We start from the raw sequence: 21,850 nt of genomic DNA on the forward strand, positions 1-21,850 counted from the left end.
GTCAAAAGGTCAACAATTCAGTACTGTTTCGGAAAGGCAGAGATAAGGGGTGGTTTCATTATCATTTTCAGGTTTATAGAGGATTTTTGTGAAAGATGCTATTGCTAATTTTCTGGTTTATATCTATAGTGGATCAACAAGGGCAGAAAAGATCAGATTTGGATAGAAGGCAGGTATCTCTGCCATCAGGGTAATGAAAATGTGAAGTGAGTTCTGAAGGAGTCTTCTGGTCGAGACTCAGTGTGAGTGTCCACGTTGGGTGGAATGTGAGGCCTGAGAACAAGTTCAGAAAAGATGATCCGTGTCTGGGGTCAGTAAGCCATGTCCTGTAGGGCAAATCCAGCCCACCCCTTCTTTTCAGATGGCCGATGAGCTAAGAATGACTTTTTTTTTTTTTTTTTTTTGAGACAGAGTCTCACTATGTCGCTCTGGGTAGAGTGCTATGGCATCACAGCTTACAGCAACCTCAAACTCTTGGGCTTAAGAGTTCCATCTTCTTATTCATTCTTAAGGCTTATTCATTCATTCTCTTGCCTCAGCCTCCAGAGTAGCTAGGACTGATGGAGACGGTATGGTCTACGAAGCCTGAAATGATTACCACTGGGCCCTTTATGGGAAACATTTCCCAACCCAACCTGGATGACGCATGGATTTTACCTGCAAACTCTAGAAGCTTTCCTCATTGTAATAGAAGTGAACGCCCCTGGGGTCTGCTGAGGAATATAAGCGGCACATCCTTTGGAGTGTTCTTGAGAGAGCTTTGGGTCCGCAGAAGAACATGCCAATACTGCTGCTGCGGGGAGAAGGGGGACAGTGTCACCTGGGCCAGGCCAGCCAGAGGCCAAGGCAATCACCAAATTAGTGAAGCAGTTGCGGTTGTGGGATTAATCTGTTTTTCTGCATCCACATCCTTTTTCTTACACTCGTTCCCCTTCTGTACTTTCAGAGTCATGCTCTCTCCCGGGCTTCCAGAGTCCCATTATGCCCTGAATCACATAGCTGGAGCCAGGAAGGTTGAGGCTGGAAGGGGCCAGTCCTGTTGCGGGGGTTCTGTTGGTGTCTAGATTTTTAGTCAGGTGCCCTCTTGGATCTGTGATGATACTGGCAGCTCCCTGGGAGCAGGAACCTGATCTATTTTATCCCAGCACTTGGAACAGTGCCTGGATAAAGTAGGCACTCAAGAATACATGCTTGTTGAGTAAATAAATGAATGGCTGTGCTGATTACCATCTGCGAGGTCTTGGGGAAGGTGCCTGACCTCAACCTCTGCAGGTGTCGACCACAGCCACCTTGTGTGCTCCTTGGAAAGCAAGATGAGGTGATGTGTTCATAAAGGATTAAAAGGGTTAGTTATTACTAATATCCTGTTCAACCCTGCCTTTTTTACAGACAATGAAATTTATTCTAAAGTAATAGCAACTCAATTAATTGCTCCTGTTGGAATTACTTTAATTTTCAAAGAAGGTCAGAAGGAAGAGCTGGAAAGGAAAAGGACATTGCTGAAAATGTAGTTCCCCAAATGTTGACATCACTCATCATGACATTCCAGAAACTGTGCTGAAGAGATTTTTTTTTTGCATAGAGTGACTGTCCCCGGGATGCTCAAATCCCTTGTGACTCTGTTTACATATAAACACGGTGTTGGTGCAGGGGTTCCGATTGTATCTGGAAGGTGCGACGTCTCAGTCTCTGTAGAGACTTACAGAGAACATATCTTTTTTCTCTTGTCTTGAATATTACTAGTCCTTATAGCATTTTTTCTAGTCTCTGGAATAAGCTGAATTAGTTACTCTAGTCTGGATTGAAAGTTCTCAAACTTCCCTGTGCCTGAAATCATCTAAGCAGATTGCTAGTGTCCTAGGGTCAAATCCAATGAATGCATGGTTAGCAAGGACCCCACATGTGGTTCCGTGGGCCACGTGTTGAGAAACCCTGGGTTAGAGAAATTTTTCAGACCACTGGACCAGCCCACTGTGCCGCGTCTGTTTCTTCAGACCTGGCTTTGGTTGGGAACTGCCTACGTGTATATAGCCTAGTTCTTCCCAGCATACCTGTGTCTGTTAACACGAGTTAACCTATCCTCTGCCCTATGTCATGGCTACATTTTAATTGTGTGTCCTAGGACAGTGGCATCCATAGTAGAAATGAAGGGTTTGATCCCATTCCAAACTCTGATTCAAAGGAACTTCATTTCTTAATTTATAAATGGTAATATGTTCAAAATATTTAAGTATTACTCTCAAAGATACTCCCACAGATAAATTCAAGGAAGCACTTTTTCAGAAAAATATTTTCCACTGAAAGTTACGAGTTGATGACTTCATGAAGCGATTTCTAGGTGCTTATGGAGACAAAAGGCAATGGGGTTACAATTCTCTTGGTTCGGGCACATTGGTGTTGGGTGATTTTAGGCATGTTGATTACCTTCTCACAGCCCCTGGATCCTCATCTATACAGCGGGGAGAATCACAGTACCTGCCCCCTAGAGTCTCTGGAGGGTTAGACCAGACATCGTGAGTGCAGCTTTTGGCACTGTGTGTGGCGCTCGTGAGCCCCCAGGTCCCCTCATCTTACGTTACTGCCCTGTATTATGCATGCTGGTGTCTGCCTGCCCCACAAAGCTGAACAGAAGCTGAGGTGTGAGGTGCTAACCCCGAGGTGACTGTAGACTCACCAGGATCAGCACTGTGATTTTTGAGCCCGGACTGAAAACGTTTTGAATGATAGATGGGGCCAGGTAAGACCCTTTCCGGTGAGGAGTCACCACTTTGTTTTGTGTCTGAGGCCCAGAGGTACCCTTGCATCTATTTCAAAGATGCTGTTATGGGTGGTGATATTTTTCCGTTAGAGTAGATGTCACCAAAGAGATTGCCCACTGGCCCATTCCCAACAGGCTAAGACTGCCCTTTCGTTTGCAGCCACAGTAACTGTTTGCAGAACCTGACGGTGCTCTTTGATGCTCTCCCTTTAAGACTCCATTTCAAAGGATTCTGATTGCTGGTTGCCAGGTGTACTGGTGTCCCAGCAGCTCGCAGCTCCCCTGCCTCCTTTGAAGTTGTGGCTATTACACTTGCATCAGCCAAGTCCACACTTTTCTGTACTGAGGGTCCATGATTGTCATGGTTATGAGATCACCAAAAAAATCTCACAGAGGCCATTTATCATCTACCTTCAGCGAAGGCAGAAAGGTTAGCCCTTCACTGGCTCTCTGAGCATCACTGGCCCTCACGTACAGCATTCTTTGGCTTGCTTTGCTTACCCTCCCTGGCATCTATGATCCCAAGTACAGAGATTTCTTGTCACAAATGCAGACTGTGAGTCACAGAGCTGAGGGGAACCCACACAAAGTGGGGAAGGCACAGATGCAGCAGCTTGTTGGTTTCTCTCTCTCTTTTTTTCTTCTTCTTTTATGAGACAACGGACAAGTGCAACAGAACCCTAATGGGGTTGGTAAAGAAAAAAAAATTCTTCTACAAAATTAATTACCCACGATTGTTTAGAATTAAAAAAAAAAAAAAAGGTTCTCTGCAAAAGAAGTACAAAAAGGCAAAGTGCTGTTCTCCAGTTTACAGCCTGCAAGCTACGGAGCTCCCGCCTGCGTGGGGAGCTGAAGCAGGGACAATGCTAATGGCATTGATCAGTCTGGACTTTGATGAGAAAAGGACAAATTTTACACAAGCTGCTAAGATGGCTAACCTTCACAGCATTATTTTTAGCTCTGATAAACAGTAAAGAAAATCCTCCTTTCCCTCTCCATGTTTGCTAAATAACTATTGTGCTCTCCTCTGTGGGGTTGGTGCATTTTTCAAAAACAGTTCGGTGATGCCATGCATGAAAGGCAACCCAAATATCACCCACCAGGAGATTGCAGCCCAGCAGATATATGGGCATGGGGGTGCGCCCGGGAGTAATCCCACCGCCTCGCTGAATTCCCAGGTTCTGCCGCCCTGAGCCCTTCTCTCTTTAAATTGTATGTTTGTTTTTATGTGTTGGCTTTTATGCTCGGTAAGTTACAACCCTGTAGGGGCAGACCCTAAACCCCATTTAAAAAAAAATCAAATTACTTTATACCCCGAGTGCATTCTGCAAATAAAATCGATAAACAGAAGCTTCTCGTGGATTTATGGAGGCTTAGAAGGAAGTGGAGGAGCGCTACAAACTCTGTCTGACAATGGACACAACTCCTGGCTAATCCTTTGTAGTGAGTGTTTTTCATTAGAAATGCCTCCAAATTATTCATCACATAATTATATTTTGTACAATACCTTCTTTTTTTTTCGTAAGTGCAGATCATAATTGTGCTGGTCAGCTGTTCTTTTTTTTTTTTTTTTTTTAACCCGTCTCCCAGTTAATTTGTAGCAGCCGACGACATTGCTTTTCTCTGCCTCCCGATTACTCATTTATGCCTCACAAGCTGCAGATGTCCCTAGCAAAGCTCACTGTTGTGACTCTCTTCCTGCCCACTTTCCACCAGTTCCATTTTCTTTGATGGCCGGAGCCATGCTGTTAGGACTCCTGCCCAGTTTCCTTATCCTTCCCCTGGGCCTCCCACCTGTTCCTACTGGCATCGTGCTAGGCTCTGAGGCGTGGGGATAATGTTGCTGCCCTTGAGAGGATTATAGTCAAATAGGCAGAAAAAATGCAGTTGACTTGTAGCATCAGATCCCAGTAGAGCCATTTTTGCCAACCCTGTCTTCTCTCCCCCCTAATAAAACACTAAAACATATACACCTTCATATATAAATAACCTAATATTTTTCTATAAGTCATAAAATTTTACATAATACCATCAAAGAAACTTTGCGGAGTAATGATAAATCCACCCTTTATTCACCCGTCACCCTAATACTCCCTACCACAAATGGGATAATTCCAGTAATTTTCCTTGAATCTTCATTTCATTATAACCAGAGAGCTGGTTGCCCTTTTGTGGGAAGGAGTTATTTAAATATGCTGACAATACCCCCATCATAAGTTTATGGTGGCTTAGTTTTTCTCATGAAGCTATAATTTATCATGTGTTGTATTTCCATTTAAGTCTATTTCTTTGAATATTCTGAACATTTTAGTCCTATAATGAATGTTTAGGATATCCTGTTAGATTAAGGACCCTGTGTGCTATAATCAGAATGCTAATTTCTTAAAAATATCATTTAAAAACATTTTGCACATATGCACGTACAAATGAGAATTGAAGGGTGTGCACACAAGCAAATGTGGTTCCAGATGGACACATTTACTCGATTTAGTATAAAGGTATTTTCACATTTCTGAAAACAATGGGTGGTCTAAAATACACCATGCAATATGGATTAGAAGCCCCCAGTCATATGGTAAGTTGACACCTTTCTTCTTGGTTGGGTTGGGCTGAACTGTTCTAACAAATGGTAGTGTTCTTCTATTCTTTATTTTTTCCTTCAAGAAAAAAGAAACACTTCTACTGAAGTTACAAAAAAAGAAAAATGGCCAAAACTTTTAAAGATTTTGTGGTAATGAATTACATAATTACCTGCAAAGGACGGTGAAGTTAGAAGATAAGTCAAAAGTAGCAAACGACAACTATTCTCTGAATTGTAAGATCAAAAATTGAAGCCCTGAGGAAAATCATTTTATTCAGTTAATTAAAAACAACTGAGGCTCAAATTCAGAAGGTTGAGTATATGTGTTTATCTAAAAAGCAGCTAAATGTGACAAAGATATATTTATTTTCATTCTGTCTACCTTCTTGGAAATGATTCCCTGATTTTATGAACATTTGTCCAAAGCTTGGGAACATATTGAGAATGTTTACAAATGAAATATAGTTTCCATTTTTGTAAAAGGCACACTTCTAGAGACTAGTAAGACATAGCTATCAATGCATGTGCTTAATTAGCCTACTGTATTTTAATTGGGAGAATGCTTTCCATTGTTTTTGTGTTTAGGGTACTTTTCTGTGTTTGTCTAAAGGGAGAAATATACAATTGCCACACGCATGCATGTGTGAGCCTATCAATAAAAGACTTGTTTTTTAATACACCCACTTATTATTTGTTGATTGTCTTTTAAAACAGTACTTGTTTGTGTAACATAGCTAATACAATTACCAACATTAATTACAAATAAAAACAATAGAGTACACTTTCCTATTTTTCTACTTTCTGTCTTTGATGTATATTTAATTTTTCTTTCCCTTTCCTTATTTGCATTCATTTTGATGCCCATCAATTTGTTTCTCTATTACTATTATTTCTGCAATTTTCCGGTTCCTTTATAGCTCGAGCTACTCTCTTTGATCTGCTTCCCTTCAAGCTTTATTTTTGGTGCTGTTTTTCATGTTCTATAAAAAATATTTTTGCCCCCTCCACTTTATTCTTTTGATTTAACTCCTTCTTAGAACAAGAACAAACTCCAGCTTTGAGCCAACAGGTAAATGTTTTTAAAAGAGTTAAGTCCTAAGCATCTTGGCTTTGTGAGGCTGAATAGAAATGGTTGAGAGCCGACTTCAAAGACCCTCCAGAACAAAGAAGCTTTTCTGAGGCCACTAACAATCCACCAATTCCTTCAGACTCATCTTTGCCAAAAGATATGAGCTAATGACAGAACAGTCTTGTCAGAGTAGCCAAGCAGGCTTGGGAACAAACATATCCTTGACATAATAAGGGGAAAACATACTGTTTATCTCTTTAATAACCATCTTGAGGAAAATTAATGTTACTTTGTCCTTTGTGCAGAACAGTAATTGGATTGTATGTTTCATTTATATCTGGACAAAGGCCAGGATATTGAAATACTTCTCAGTATTAGATTTTCTTGCTTAAAAATTAGATTTTATTGGCATTCTCTTTCCGAGATTTCTTCATTAAAAGCTTCATTAAACATAAATCTTCTTTTACACAGCAGAAACAAAATTATTTCAAGGAGGTCATTTTAAAAGTCTTTCGAAAGGGTGGTACTAAGCTTTTTGCTAGTGGCTTGTCTCCTCCTAAGGGTCTGGCATTCCAGGGATAAAATGATAATTGAACTTTGTCTACCTATGTCCAATACACATATTAGTGACATTGACGGTTGACACTATATAATAATTAACCAACTTCTAGAGTCTAAGGCTATTGTAAGTATTATATTTTAAAAATTCTGGGCTGGGAAATATGCTTGTAGAGGTTTGATTCAATGACACCCTAACTTTGGGGCCTCTTCTATTTGGGAGGACGTGAAGTCATCCATCGGGGGAGAGAGTTTGCATAGATACTGTGACAAAGAAATGCAATTGGCCATGAAGTACATTTATGTACTTAACTTTGATCATGTCTCCTGAGAAGGACCGAACACACTCATTGCAAGGGCAATAGGAAAAGTGATCATGACATAGCTTTTCTGCCTTAAAACTGTTTTCCACTCCTCACTCTCTGCAAAAAAATTGGACAGGCTCGCTTCTCAGCCCTGTGGAACCTAATTTTCTGGGCAGAGTCTGGGCAAGCCCAGTTTTACCCTTGGTCTCTTGACACTCTGTGTTTCTGGCTCATACCTTTCCACACGAAGGGAGATAATTAAATGGTTTGTTTTGAAAGGCCTTCCCCACTGGGCAGCAGACTTCACATGTAACAGAAATAAACAAATACAATGTGAGGTGTCAATAAGGGACAATCCTAATAAACAATGGGGACTACCTAGAAGAACTTAAAACCAAGATATATGTGTCCATGTCAAAAGCCCGTAAAGTGAGAAAATTTATCTGGTGATGATTGAAAACTAAGCATAAAACATTTATCATTTCTCCCCAAAGGAGAAAATAGCAACAAAACAACCTGACTGTCACAAATGAGCTGGTAATATTTTGTTAGTTTCTGCCTATGATCTTTTTTTAAAAGAAAACCATAGATGAAATTATCCCTTCTCTGCTCTGGACAAGAATGGGAAGGGTAGGGGTTGATGATGGTGACTCTCAAGGCTGAGAAGCGTGGGGGGCCTGGGAGCCAGTGCTGAGTGCTCAGTAGCAGCACAGAGGAACTGGATCCTGAGGCTCTGGAAGCCACGGTGAGTCGGAAGCACACATGTGGGGAGAAGGGAAAGTGCCAGGGCTGGGTTCCAGGCCAAGCATCAACAAGAGTCAAGGCAAAAGGCAAAATGGAACGAGTGGCCATCAGGGAGGTGCCTGGAGTGACTCTAAGATCATGCCACCTAGGTCGGCAGCTCTCCTGGGGACTCTGCAGTTGAGCTCCATAGGGAGAAAGCCAGATGGTAAGGTGTGAAACTGTCTACACCCTTCCTTCCCTAACCCTGACGTCCACAGTGAAGATTTCCTTGGGCTTTCTTACTGGAAATCTTTTGCTCTCAGGCTGATTGAAGGCCAGCAGTGATTCTCACAAGCACTCCCTCAAACTGCCTCTCCCCAGGCTGAGGCTTCTTGGCTGCTGGGCATGGTGCAAACAGAGCTGCGGGGGTCTCGCAGGACTCAGGGAAGTTTGGGTGAGAATGATTTCCCCTGGAAGGGTGGGATGGACTGGATGGCTATGAACCTTGGGCAGTTCCTGGCCACTCCTTCTGCACCTCTCTCCCCACTAAAGCTCCTTCAAGTGGCTTCCCAGGGAGGCCCAACAAAGTCAATGACAGTTGAGAAGAAGGTGGCATGGTCCCAGCACAAGGAGAATATCAGGAAAAAATGTAAGAAGGAGTAGCCAAATTGAACAGAACGTGAATAATATTTGCCAGGGGAGGATCCTATGGAGCAGCAAAACCACTAAGAAACTAGAGAAGCCTAACGAAGCACTCCTTCTTGGAGGGAAGCCCATGGGGCAGAAACACAAGGGCACAGGGAAGAGGCGACAAGACGGTGGGACGTCTGGGGGGAGGGGGGTTGGCGATACCCAAGTGATCTGCATCTTCTCTAACTGGGTCAAATCCAGTAAACTGGATGGAAAAACAGCAGAGTACAGGAGGTCTAGGCGGCATGATTAGTAAGGTAGGTATGGGTCAAAAGTATCATTGACCCATGATGGACTCACAGAGAGTCCATTTCCCCACCCTCCAAGCACAGTTGTTCACGGATCTCTGGGTGATCAGTGTCTGCTCCCTGAAACATCCCATCCATTCTCAGGTCTCTGAGCACAGTTCATGCGCTGACACCTCTGGCTGAACTCCTCCCCTGAGCCTCTTCTGCTCCTCTGCCCTCTCTCCACGTCCATATAGATGGAACTAAACTTGGCAAAAACAGAACTCCTGATGCCTCACACCTGTCAGGCACCTCCTCTCATGGTCATGGCGGTGTTAGTGAGTGGGAGTTCCATTCCCGATTGGGTCATCCCTCATGTCCAACCCATGAGCAAGTCATGTCAGCTCAACCTTCAAAAATACCCAGAGTCCAACCACTTCTCCCTACCTCCACTGTGGCCTCCCCCGCCATGGCACCACTTCCTCCTCTGGGCCCTCCACTCTGTCCCAGCCCCTAACAATCTATTCTCCCGCAGAGGCCAGAGTAATCAAATGTCACTCTTCTGCTCAAACCGGCAAGGGGCTTCCCTTCTGGGAACAAAATCCAAAGCTTTACACTGACCTGCCCCTGTTCCCATCACCTCTAAGTGCTGTCTCCTATGGCTCTCCCTGCCGCCGCCTCTGTTCTACCTGCTGGCCTCCTCAATTAGACCAGGAATAGTGTCTCCTGCCTCAGGGCCTTGGCGTGTGCCGTTTCCCAGTTGTCCCATGGCACACTGCCACTACTCTTTTAGATCTTTCCTCAAATATGGCAACTGTTCTTTAATGAAGACAATATTAGGATATGTTGACTTTCAAAAGCCATTGAGAATGAAGCTTTAAAACAAAGACTGGCTTAGGAGACGTATGATATCCTTTACCAAGCTCCACACCATATTCTATCTGTATGTATCTAAATTATGAAAGCAGCACTGGGAACAGATATTATAATCATCCGCATTTTACAATGGAGCTTGAAAGCTTAAATAAGCCGCCTTCTCCAAGGTCACGCAGTTAGTAACTCTTGGAATCAGAAAGCACAGGCTCCACCCCAGTGCTGTGGCGCCAGAGCAAGAGCCCACCCTTCTCTACACTGAAATTTATTATGGAATGACAATAGTGCCAATATTGTAATAATTGAAATGATGATGACATAACAGGGATGATAGCAGCTAACAATTCCCCAGTACGCCATGCAAAGCATGGTGTGAGGTCCCTTGCATGCATTGATTTAATTTTTGCAGAATCTTGGGAGATAAGCACTATTAGGTGTGTTATTTGCAGGTTGAGACTGAGTCAGTAGCAGAATAGATCACCTGTTCAAGGTTAACCAGTGGTAAAGGGGGAGCTAGAATTTACAGCCAGATCCTGGGTCCTTTAACCACCCCTAAATTCCTGCTTAGTCTTATAACACTTTCTCTCTGCTTTTGCTAGACGTGCCATATACACTGTACAGTCAGACATAAGTGAATTCTCCAGTTGGGTGATGACAGATCAACTGTACTCAACAAAGATTTCTTCGAGGCAGACAGAGTTGAAGAAATACCACCTTAAAATTGAGGTTAAATGTGAAAACTTTCAGTGTCATAATTGTCAGAGGTTATAAACCAGTTACCCAGAGGTTTGTAATTCTTGCAGTACACTGTTACCACCTTTTTCTAAGTCAGACTTTTGTCTCTAAGCAAGATGTGCAGTACTGCAGATTAAACTTTTCATATGGGCAGGAGCTCGCTCCTTGGTCTCCAGGGAAGCTCCCAGCAGGCGGAGGAAAAAGAGCTTGCCTTACCCGGGGTGAGAGTAGGCCATCCGCTTGAACTCGTCGTCCCAGTGAGGTCTCCCATAGAAGGTTTTCTGCTTTAAGCCTGTGATCACATCGGTATTTTCATCCCAGTGCAAAGCTATGTGAAGAGCCTAAAGGACAAATTGTGGTATCAGGTGACATTTAGAAAAAAAAAATAAAAGTTTCTATATTTAAAGAATGAAGTAATTATGCTCATTTGTAGATTTAACACATTTTTTTTTTTTTTTTTTACAGAGCTGGAAATGCTTATCCTTAGCCTTTAGCAGATATCACTGATTTTGCAGTTTGGGGCAAGAGTCACATCTCCTTTGCATGGGGTCTGGTTGGAATAAAGTGCCTCCTTCTTTTTACTTAGTAAATATGCAATAACATAAACCTAGAAAGAATATTTTTCTTTAAAAGAACAAGAGTATTAAGGTAAATGTGGCTAAGAAAAAGTAAGACCTAAATGATTTCCTTTTTTTTTTTTTTTTTCCCCCTGCCAAACTTCTCAAAAATGTATCTGTTGTTGCGGTCTGCCTTCACTCAACGTCATATCCTGGGCGCTGGAGAAGGGCATAGCGAGATTAAATAGCCGGGGAGATCTTCCTGTGGGTTGAAAGGGTTTGATGAATGCTGTCTGGTTTCCTGTGCGGGGAGGATACTGAGTCTGGCAAGCAGGACCTGGTGGCCGGAACACGGGAAGGGGCGTGGCTGGAGCTCTGTGCCCACCCATCTGCCTTCAAATTAAGCAAATCCACCCAGGCATCACGGAACTAGTGGTCTATAAATAGACTGGGGCATGTCAATCCCCCGTGATTTTTAAGTTGCTGTCATTTGTTTTAGCCCCCACTGCATTCCGGTGGCTACCTTGCTTCTTACCTCTGGGGAGCTGTGGCCCCTGAGCTACTCCCTTAGACCCAGCAACAGCTCTCGAGCTCACGTGTTTTACCTACTGGCACTCAATTTGCTCTCACCCTTTGACTCTACTTGATCCTAAGCAGCTTGGGTAACAACCTGGGCACACCCAGCTCGTGTCCCAGCTTCGCCACTGCAAGCCTGGCTTCCCAGGCTGACCTTCTCACCTGTGTAAGAAAGCAGCCGAGGCTAGGGAGGTTCCGCCTGGAATAATGGACGTTCCCTAACAGGCCAGTGGATAATGGCAGACTAGATCTCAGAAACCTGGGCCAAAGGAAGTTGCCATCAGGCAAGCCTGACCTTAGTGGCAGGGCCACTAACAGGAAAGACTCTGGGAATAGGACTCTAGGCAAAGAGAGGGTGGGGAAAAATGGCAGAGGGTGTCAGGTGGCATGTGAGGGAGGGGGATAGGATGGGCAGAGACAAAGACAGGGTGGAAGAAATTGCAGCACGAGATGGGCCAGTGTGCGCTGCTGGCAGCTCTGGGGCTGGAGGAAAATGATGGGTGGGTGGGAGTGAGGCTGGGAAGAGGCTTAAAGTACTTGCTAAGAAGTTTGGGCATGATTTCACACAAAAAAGGAAACTTCCCTGCTTAACGTTTGTGGTACCGCCAATCACTGATGTTCAAACAGTTGGAATTATATTTGTTCCATATTTTTTTCAGCCCAATGTTCAATTAATCTCCAAACTCTGTTGATTTGCCCTTCATAATACCTCTTCCATCTGTCCAGTCTGTTCTTGTCATTTTGCCACTTTGAGGTTGTTGAATTCAGTTGAACAACTGGCTATTCCTAAAACAGCCTCTTGATTCTTTACTGACAGAAAGCATCAATTATTTTTTCCTTGAATGTTGATATCAATGATTTCCTGTTTGAAATATGGGGATCTAAAGAATTTCTAACATGTCATGGCAAAAATGTAAGAAAATATCTATTTTAATTTACTTGTAGTTAAGGGCAAAAAATACATATAGCACATTCTTAGAAGGGGCAGAGACGGGAGGGGGTAGGGTTGTGTTGTCACAAAGTGGAGTTCAGTTCTCAGTGACGAGAAACCTCAGTCTCAACCCCCAGATGACAGGGAGGTTGGGCACTTGTGGTCAGTTGGCTTTTCAGGTAGCAGGCCAAAGACGAAAGACCCCGGCCGTGTCTGCCCTTCCCCAGAAGGATCATCAATTATAAATCCCACTTGAATAAGGAAAATGTTTGTTTGGAAAACATAATTAACACTATATAATTCATTAAGGTGTTTCAAGCCTGGTTTCTAAGGAATCTACATTTCAAATTATCCCAAAGGATTAAATATTTAAGGAGGACTGCAACTAAGACCATAAACATTGATTAAGCTACTGAATTTCTGGCAAAGTCTTATTCATTTGCAGAAGCAGAGTCAAATTACAGGGATGTGATAGGGCCAGTGAGAGTGTGTATATGTGTGTGTCTTGCGCACACACACACACACACACACACAGAGCATTTGTAAATTTAGTGATTAATGAAAATCTCCTAAGCTTAAACATAACTTTTCTTAAAAGTATTTATCAATGATAGTGCTACAGAGGTGCTGATTAGAATATACGTTGCATAATTTAGTAATCACTTTATTGTTAATTCTCATATTTGAGGGGTTAAAATGGATTAAAATGTAATAGTTTTCAATATTATCAACGTTGAAACACTACCATTGTCAATATTTTGACATAGATTATTTTAGATCAACTCCATCTTAGTATTTCATTAGTATAATACATTGCAGAATGCTTACCAAAACACAAGATCATCTTGATCTTAGGCAAATAAACGCAGGTGTCCATAATTTCTAAGAACACCTTAAGAAAAATAAATCTCTAGACAAATCATGTATGCATAAAAATTATGTCCTGTCAATGCTCACATACTTGAAAACATAAACTATCAAACGTAAACACCTTGGAATCTTTTTTGCTTAACTCTGAACAGCTCAAAGCAGAAAATGAGAACCAATTAGGAACTCAACAAGGCAATACAGTAATGTTCACTTACTGTCACACTTAAAAGGACAAATGCAAATTTATTTGGGGTTTCCAACCCCTGGACCATCTTCCATCGCCCAAGCTTTCCTATTCCTCAGCAAGTCAGCTGTGGGTGCTTTTGTTCTTACAACGTCAATAGTTCTTCCTAATCTGGTTTTATTTCAGTTTCAGTCTCTTTTCCTTTTTAAGAACACAAAAGTAATTCTTTCATGCTATCAGATAAGTTATCTAGCTCTTTATTGAGGTTGCTCCTTTTCTGTTTGCTCTGTATTAGAAGAGGCAGGTAATATTGGTCATTCTCAGACCCTTATCAATACCTGATTTTCATCCCAGCCAGTAAGAAATATGTGGTAACTCAGAAAGTGAGTTTTCCCTTGCTCACTCATCCGTGTTTCCAGGGAGAGTAAGAGATTGGCAAACCACTCAAAAGCCCTCGCTTCCCGGCAAATCCAGTAGAAATACACCTGTCGAGAGAGAAGGAAGAGGCCTGATCGGTCTCTCTTTTCCTAAAGTGTTGATAATCCCAGACGACTTTATCTCCATTAAATTATTTGAGCCCAAATGGCTACTTCTGCAAAATAACATGCTTTTTTTTTTTTCTGCCAGTGAATAGTCACACTGTGATTTCTTTTGAAAAAAATTCACATTGTGTTCGAAAAAACCCCAAAATGAATTCAGAGAGTCAGGAGCCTGTGGGCCGTGCCAGTTTCTCTGGACGGGGATCAACTCACCACATTTCTGGCTGTGCTTCTTCTGAACAAGATTAATAATCATAACTAGCTGTGCCTTTCACTGCTCCCCAAGGGGGATAAACTGCTAGACCAACCTCCTTCATCTTTACTTATGACCTAAGCTCTGGATTTGAACTCTTCTCTCCAGAGATCCGAAAGGCTTGGGCACTAATCCACTTCCGCAGCCGCGGCCTCTGGAGAGTAGAGATTATGGTAATTTCAGAATCAAGCCACACAAGACAGAAATTTCCTCTCAGCGAGATGTATCAATGTCCAGGAAAGCTGGTGGGTGGTGCCTATGCCTCTGTGTCAACTGCCATAATGAAATTATGTTCAGGAAGAATTGTTCTTTTTAATCTCTGTGTTGAGCAAGTGGCATGTGATAAGAAATAGTTGGGGTTTGCTAAAATAAAGCTTCCTTTTGTGCTTTGAGCTTCAAATGATTACATCCAGAAGGAACCACAGGAGCTAACTCTATTCGTTCGCCTGCCCCCGGCTGCCCACATCTTTCTCCAGTACCTTCTCCCCAAAGAGACATCTCTATGGCTTAATATCTGGGAGGGGCTGTTTTTGCATCTGGAATATTCCCATCTGGAAATATCTCCTCCCCTGGCCAGTGTCCTCTTCCTTCCTCCCCTGCCAGCCAGCTTGCAAGCTCACAATCATGTCATCAGTGATATATAAATGAGATTTAATTAATAAATCAAATTTATGAGGAAAAAAATCACAGAATGTATTTCAAGGCTAAACATCTTATCTATTCTCTTTAGGTTTATGTAATAATTTATAATATGAACAGTCTGGAAGAGTAAAAGCTGGGGAAAATGAACTTTTTTCCTGAAGAATGAAAGCTTATGTATTTATTGGACAGCTCCTGCTCAGAAGAGCACTTACGGTATTAATTCCAGACAAATAATCCTTCAGTCCCTAAGGGCAACGACCTTCCCTTCTCAGGAAGAGAGAGGGAGGCATTTTTCTCGCTTCCTGACTCTCATCCCTTCCTGGAGATCACCCCTCCAGGCAGGGGGCCTGGGATGCAGCCCTGAGCCCATGGTTCCCCCCAGTGAAGGCCCTGTGAGTCCCCACAAGTAGATGGTCCAGTTCCTCCATGCTTTCACTGATTCAACAAGCATGTACCGAAAGCTTACTTTATGTCTAGACTGTTCTAGGCTCTGGAACTATAAAAATGAACAAGAGAGGCAAAAAACTCTCTGTGCTCATAGAGTTTGCATCTTAGAGGGGGAGGAAAGAAGATAAATAAGTAGGATATAGAATGTCAGAGGGTGGTAAGTGCTTCGCAGAAACGTAAGGCCGGCTGGGCGGGGTTGCAACATTAAGTCAGAGAGTCAAGGATGGTCTCACTGAGAAGGGCACATTGGGGCAAAGGCCTGAAGGAGGCCAGGAAGTTGCATGGTCAGGAGAGAGCTCTATCGACGGTGGGAGGAAGTGCAGAGGTCTGAGCAGGACCTCTCGAGAAGAGCCAGGAGGCCACACTAATGGCTGAAGTCCAGGATGGGGGCTCGGGATGGCGGGGACAGCAGCAGGAGACCAGGTGGGGGCAAGGCTGGGGCAGTAGATTTGTTAGGCTGGAGGGTGTTGGAGCAGGTGAGCCCATGATCCGGAAAGGTCTCTCTGGCTGCTATGTTGAGAATAGGCCAGAGGGATTGTGGGGCCAGGGAGGAATAAAGGAAGGCAGTCGGAAGGTGGGTTTCGTGTTCTAGGAATGAATACCACCATCTTCTTTCTTTCCACTTTGTGTGATGCCTAATCTCAACTATTCTTTGTAGATCTTAGCCCTCCCTTTGACTTGCTTTACTCCTGGTGGAAACAAAAGAACTACTGGCTGAATTTATCACCGCGCTCACACACATCGCCCCACGTCCCGCTCTCCGTGTGTTGTGCTCAGACCACCGAGGGTAGGGAGAGCAAACATCACTGACTCACCTTCCTTATTCCCACTCTTTAAGGAACATGCTTCAGAGATGTTCATATGTGGATGAGAAACCAAAACATTTGCTTTTTCAAAAAAAAAAAAACTTTTCCATTTCAAATCTAGTCCCAATCACCCTTTCTGGAAACCTGCCTGCCTCTTAGCTTTTCCCACATGTGAACTGTTAGACTTTCAGAGAGAAATCCTCCCGGTCCTCACTTTCTTGTGGCCTAGCTGTGGGTCGGCATTCTCAGGGTTTGACAACCCTTTTGTACCTTTAGCTTCCTTGTAAGGGCTTTGTGTGCTTTCCCTCCATAATTGACTTAGAGCTGACCCGGGGCCGCTTTGGTGCAAGAGGCTATGGAGGAAAATGGATGGGCTCAATAGAAGTGCTTCAGGAAGAAAAAGAAGCAAAGAGACTTTGAACAGAAGAAAAAGGTATTTACTTTGACTCCCTTTCATCTTTCTAATGGTGGGGGACACTCACTGTGAAAGGACATGAGAGTTCCACCTCTGCATTTCGTCCAGTAGAAAGGACCCCGTTGATGGTAGAACAAGTGTCCCCAACAATAGGTTATAACTCTGTGATCTGGGGTTTCTAGTCTCCAAAAATAAAGCAACCCAAAAATCAGTTACCTGTATAAAGCACGGCTTTCAGAATTCTGTAGCTGATATCAGAGGCCAAAAATACTTAAAGGTGCTTTAAAAGATTTTATTAAAAAGACAGTCATCCTCAGTAAAATAGCACAAGTTCTGAGCCTTGCTAGTAATTAAGGGTTTATTTGTACTTTCTTTTCAGGCCTCATCCCACAAATTCCTGTGGCTATAGCAGGTGCACAGATGACTTAGGAGATCACATGTCACAGGGCTTGGGGTTTCTGTGTGCTGTGGCCTGGCATGGGCCTTCCTTGCCACAGTGTGACGGGCACTGAAGATCAAATCAGACCCCACTCAGATACGTCCATTCACTGTGAACCTCATCTGAGTGACACTCAGGGCTGGGCTCTCTGTGCACACAGCCTTGTTTTCCATGTTCCCCAAAGCCCGGGCTTCTTTTTAAGGATTCTTCAGTTGCATGTGTGGACCAGGTCAAAGTGGGCTGTGGCCAGAAGGCAATGGACCTGTGCTTTAGTTTTTGAGACAGAGTCTTACTCTGTCACCACAGCTAGAGTTCAGTGATGTCATCATAGTTTATTGTAACCTCAAACTCTGAGGCTCTAGTGATCCTCCTGCCTCAGCCTCCTGAGTAGTTGGGACCAGAGGCACCTGCCACCATGCCCGGCTATTTTTTCTGTTTTTTTTTTTTTTTGTGTGTGTAAAGCTGGGGTTTCACTCTTGCTCACGCTGGTCTCAAACTCCTGAGCTCAAGTAATTCCTCCCTCCTCAGGCTCCCACAGTGGAGGATTATAAGCATGAGCCACCATGACCAGCCAATTTTTTTTTTTTTTAAGAGACAGAGTCTCACTTTGGCGCCCTCCGTAAAGTGCGGTGGCATCACAGCTCACAGCAATCTTTAGCTCTTGGGCTTAGGTGATTCTCTTGCCTCAGCCTCCCGAGTAGCTGGGACTACAAGCACCCACCACAACGCCTGGTTATTATTTTTGTTGTTGCAGTTTGGCCGGGGCTGGGTTTGAACCCACCATTCTTGCTATATGGGGCCGGTGCCCTACTCACTGAGCCACAGGCACTGCCCCCAGCCAATTTTTGATAAATAAGTTCAGAAATTGAATTGAGAAGATATATCAATCTGTTTCACCAGCAGAGCTCATGAACTCCACTTAGCGTCTGATGCTTTCAGGATGTAGCATCTCAGAAGCGGAAGCCACATGGCGAACAGACATCCAGGAACACGGGCAGAGGACTCTTCCCTGAACACCACCTCTATTTCCTTAGAACCAAATCAATCTCCAGAGATGAAACGGGGGAGAAAATACCTATGTACACATTTACTTGTAGTGCAGAACCCTTCCAAAGAAGAGCGTCCTGGAGGATGCAGGGTCGGGCCAGTGCAGTACATTTAATTTAAGGTAATTAAACCCTGTGAGCCTGCGAGCCCCATGCCCCGCCCGCTTCCTCAGACAGGAGCTGTGTAACCGGACAAGGCTTGTTTAACTTGAGCCCAGATTGCCACAAACGTAAAGTGGCAATAAACACAGGACAGCAACTCATGGGCTTATTGTGAGGATGAAAGGATTGGGTTTATTGAAACATTTAGCACAATGCTGATAGGCGCAGTTAGTGCTCAGGGGTCAGCTACTGTTTTCACCATCCTCCCTGCCATTCGGAGGAGCTTAGAATGAATACAAGCCGTTTATATTATAGAGCAAAGGCAGACATTTGCCTGGCTTGGTGTGAGTTTCCACTCCTCTCTCCTGAATTGCAGAGTCGGTAGTCACTGAGAGCAGGTGAAGGCAAACTTTATCTTCAGCCTCAGTCTCAGAGTAAGAATCTCAGCAATGATCATAAAAACATGGCCCGTGGAGAGGAACCCTTTCACTAGGGAGCATGTGCCCAGCTCTGTGTGTGCAAACCCACATGGAGGCATTTGACAGGGGGCTCCTTGACCGATGCTTTGAAGGCCAGTGGGCTGGAGGGTCCCCTGCTCCCCAACACCGTATGAAAGAAAGAACAAAACAGACAGGTGCTCCGAACCAGAAAGGCGACAAAGGTTCTGCAAAGACGGAATCATGGTTATTTTCCAAAAAGGGGACTTTTTGCTCTGCAAAGATAAAGACTCTGACTGATACTTAGAAAATATACTACATCCTTAATGAATTGTCACTGTTATTGTTCTAGTTTTTATTTTGTCATCATTGTCAAGGTAATCCTGGATGAACACAAGGCATACAAGAGGAAACACCAGAAGAAATATTTATTCTTATTGATAAGCCCCCTAATGTGTAAAACCTCTCATTTTAAAGTGACACACATTTATAAACATTATTCTTCTGGTTAGCCATGGTAAGAGACCAGCCTCTGTCAACGATTTGTCCTGAGGACTTCTTCTTAAAGCCTGTGCCCTTAACTTTAACTATTCCTTGACCACGTGCTGCTTTTCCCCCCGAGGCTGAGGACTGATTGGTTCCAATTACAATTACTAGTCCTTGTTGGACAACTTACACATTCATTAGTAGAATGATTCAGTAAATTGTGGGCTATCCGTACTATGGAATACTCTGAAGGCAACAAATAAAATGAAACAGTTCATTTAGGTATTACCATTGCTCTGAGTCATGTTATAAAGGAAAACAAATTGTATACCCCCTCCTCCTCTCTGTCCACACAAACACACCTCTGCTTACGTAGAATTCACATCTTGTGCATCTGTATATAGGTATGTGTATGTGAATGGATAAACAAGGCATGAAATGCACTCAACTGTTTAATGGTGAGCTCCTTGGGGACCAAATTCTGGCAGGTGGTTAGATGGGAGGGAGGTGGATGGAGGCAGATTATAGAATGTTTGTATATTTTAGCTCTTTTACATGAAGAGTCATGTGAATAATAAACTAAGGTATTAGAAGTATCAATACTGGTCACCTCCCGCAGGGCAATACTAAGGCCTGATGAGGTACTGAAGCCTTTTGAGGTCGCCCAATGAAAGAGGATGTGCACCTGCTGTTTTAGAGACACTCTTGAAGAGTCCAATTGATTATAACACTCTGGGAGGTGAGTAGAGATGGTCAGTTCCAGAAGTAGCCAGAGCTCCAGTGTGAGGGAAAGTGAAAGTAAATAATTTCTCAAACTAAATGGATTAAATTAAATGCATTTTTCATTCATTAGAAAAGAGAGCAGGCCCTCCTTTGTTTTATTAATATATTTAAGTACGGTATAGATTTTTGTCTTTCTTGGCCTCTTTTCCTTGTTCCCACTGGCCCCTGCTGTCTTTTTATTTGAATTATCTGTTTATTATATTAAGTTAAGAACCCAAAGGCCATTTTGCATGGGCCACACTATAAATACCCATTATTGTGGTTATGTATTATTGAACTGATGAAGGAAGACAATTTATGAAGAAATTAGATTATCTCAGTTTTTCTATAATCTATTTTATTGTAGTCTGAAGATTACATATGCAGTTAAGAAAATGAACCAAATCTTCCAGCTGGCAGCTCTCTCTGCCCTGTCTACACGGCTGTGATATTAGGGAGAACTAAACTGTGGAAGCCAATCTATTTATGTCAGCAGTCGCCCCCCTCCCTCCCCATCCACACACACCTATTTCATTCATCATTTTGACAGTTTGCACAAGCAAACCGTCCTGATTTTTTTTCAAGAGCTCTTTTCACAAATTGAGTGTGATGTAGAATTAATCATACCTGTTAGGCAGGAGGTGGAGGACGTTTATCGCTATGGGGCGTGTGGCTTCGTCTGCATTGCGGCCCTGAGAATTCTCGACCACACTCATCCCTCCTGCCTCCCACAGGGGCACAATGTTCTCACCCACCTTCAACTCAGGGAAGTTTGGCTCTTATTTCTATCGAAAATATTTCTTTAATGCGTTCTGACTTTCGCCTATTTTCACCTCAGCACGCTGTCCTGATACTTATTGTCATTCTGTCTTTGGGGGACATCGTCACCTGGCCACTTCTCTCACTTCTGCTCCCCACCACTTCCCTTATCTTTAAAAATAAACGGTAGTTAGAAATAAAGACATTTAAGAATGTCAGCTTGCAATAGAAAGTGCTACTTTTGACCCCAAGGAAGGCATCTTACTGGTGTTGTTCCTTCATTTTACTTAGAAGTTTTCTACATTGTAATGGAAGTTTTAGCCATTGCAATTAGGGAAGAAAAGGCCATCAAGGGTATCCACATAGGGTCAGAAGAGATCAAACTTTCACTCTTCGCAGATGATATGATCATATATCTGGAAAACACTAGGGATTCTACTACAAAACTTTTAGAAGTGATCAAGGAATATAGCAATGTCTCAGGCTACAAAATCAACATCTATAAATCTGTAGCATTTATATATACCAATAATAGCCAAGCCGAACAAACAGTCAAGGACTCTATTCCTTTCACACTAGTGCCAAAGAAGATGAAATATTTGGGAGTATACCAAACAAAGGACGTGAAAGATCTCTACAAAGAGAACTATGAAACTCTAAGAAAAGAAATAGCCAAAGATGTTAACAGATGGAAAAACATACCATGCTCATGGCTGGGAAGAATCAACATTGTCAAAATGTCCATACTGCCCAAAGCAATATATAATTTTAAGGCAATTCCTATTAAAGCTCCATTGTCATACTTTAAAGATCTTGAAAAAAATGATACTTCATTTTATATGGAATCAGAAAAAACCTCGAATAGCCAGAACATTACTCAGCAATAAAAACAAAGCAGGAGGAATCATGCTACCAGACCTGAGACTGTACTATAAATCCATAGTGATCAAAACAGCATGGTACTGGCACAAAAACAGAGAAGTAGATGTCTGGAACAGAATAGAGAACCAAGAGATGGATCCAGCTACTTACCGTTATTTGATCTTTGACAAGCCAATTAAAAACATTCAGTGGGGAAAA

The 21,850-nt window shown here is 43.0% G+C and overlaps 1 protein-coding gene across 1 annotated transcript in view; it reads right to left on the bottom strand.

Moving 5' to 3' along the window:
- Positions 1 to 666: 666 nt before the first annotated feature.
- Positions 667 to 21,850, bottom strand: part of NOX3 (NADPH oxidase 3) — a 58,071-nt gene continuing 36,887 nt past the window's right edge. The window contains exons 11-13 of the mRNA XM_053592671.1: positions 13,976 to 14,122; positions 10,736 to 10,860; positions 667 to 793 (exon numbers count right to left, since the gene is read on the bottom strand). Of these exons, the coding sequence (XP_053448646.1) occupies positions 667 to 793; positions 10,736 to 10,860; positions 13,976 to 14,122 (399 nt within the window). The remainder of the gene's footprint in view (positions 794 to 10,735; positions 10,861 to 13,975; positions 14,123 to 21,850) is intronic.

This window comes from Nycticebus coucang, chromosome 5, assembly GCF_027406575.1.
Source record: "Nycticebus coucang isolate mNycCou1 chromosome 5, mNycCou1.pri, whole genome shotgun sequence".
Lineage (NCBI taxonomy): Eukaryota > Metazoa > Chordata > Mammalia > Primates > Lorisidae > Nycticebus > Nycticebus coucang.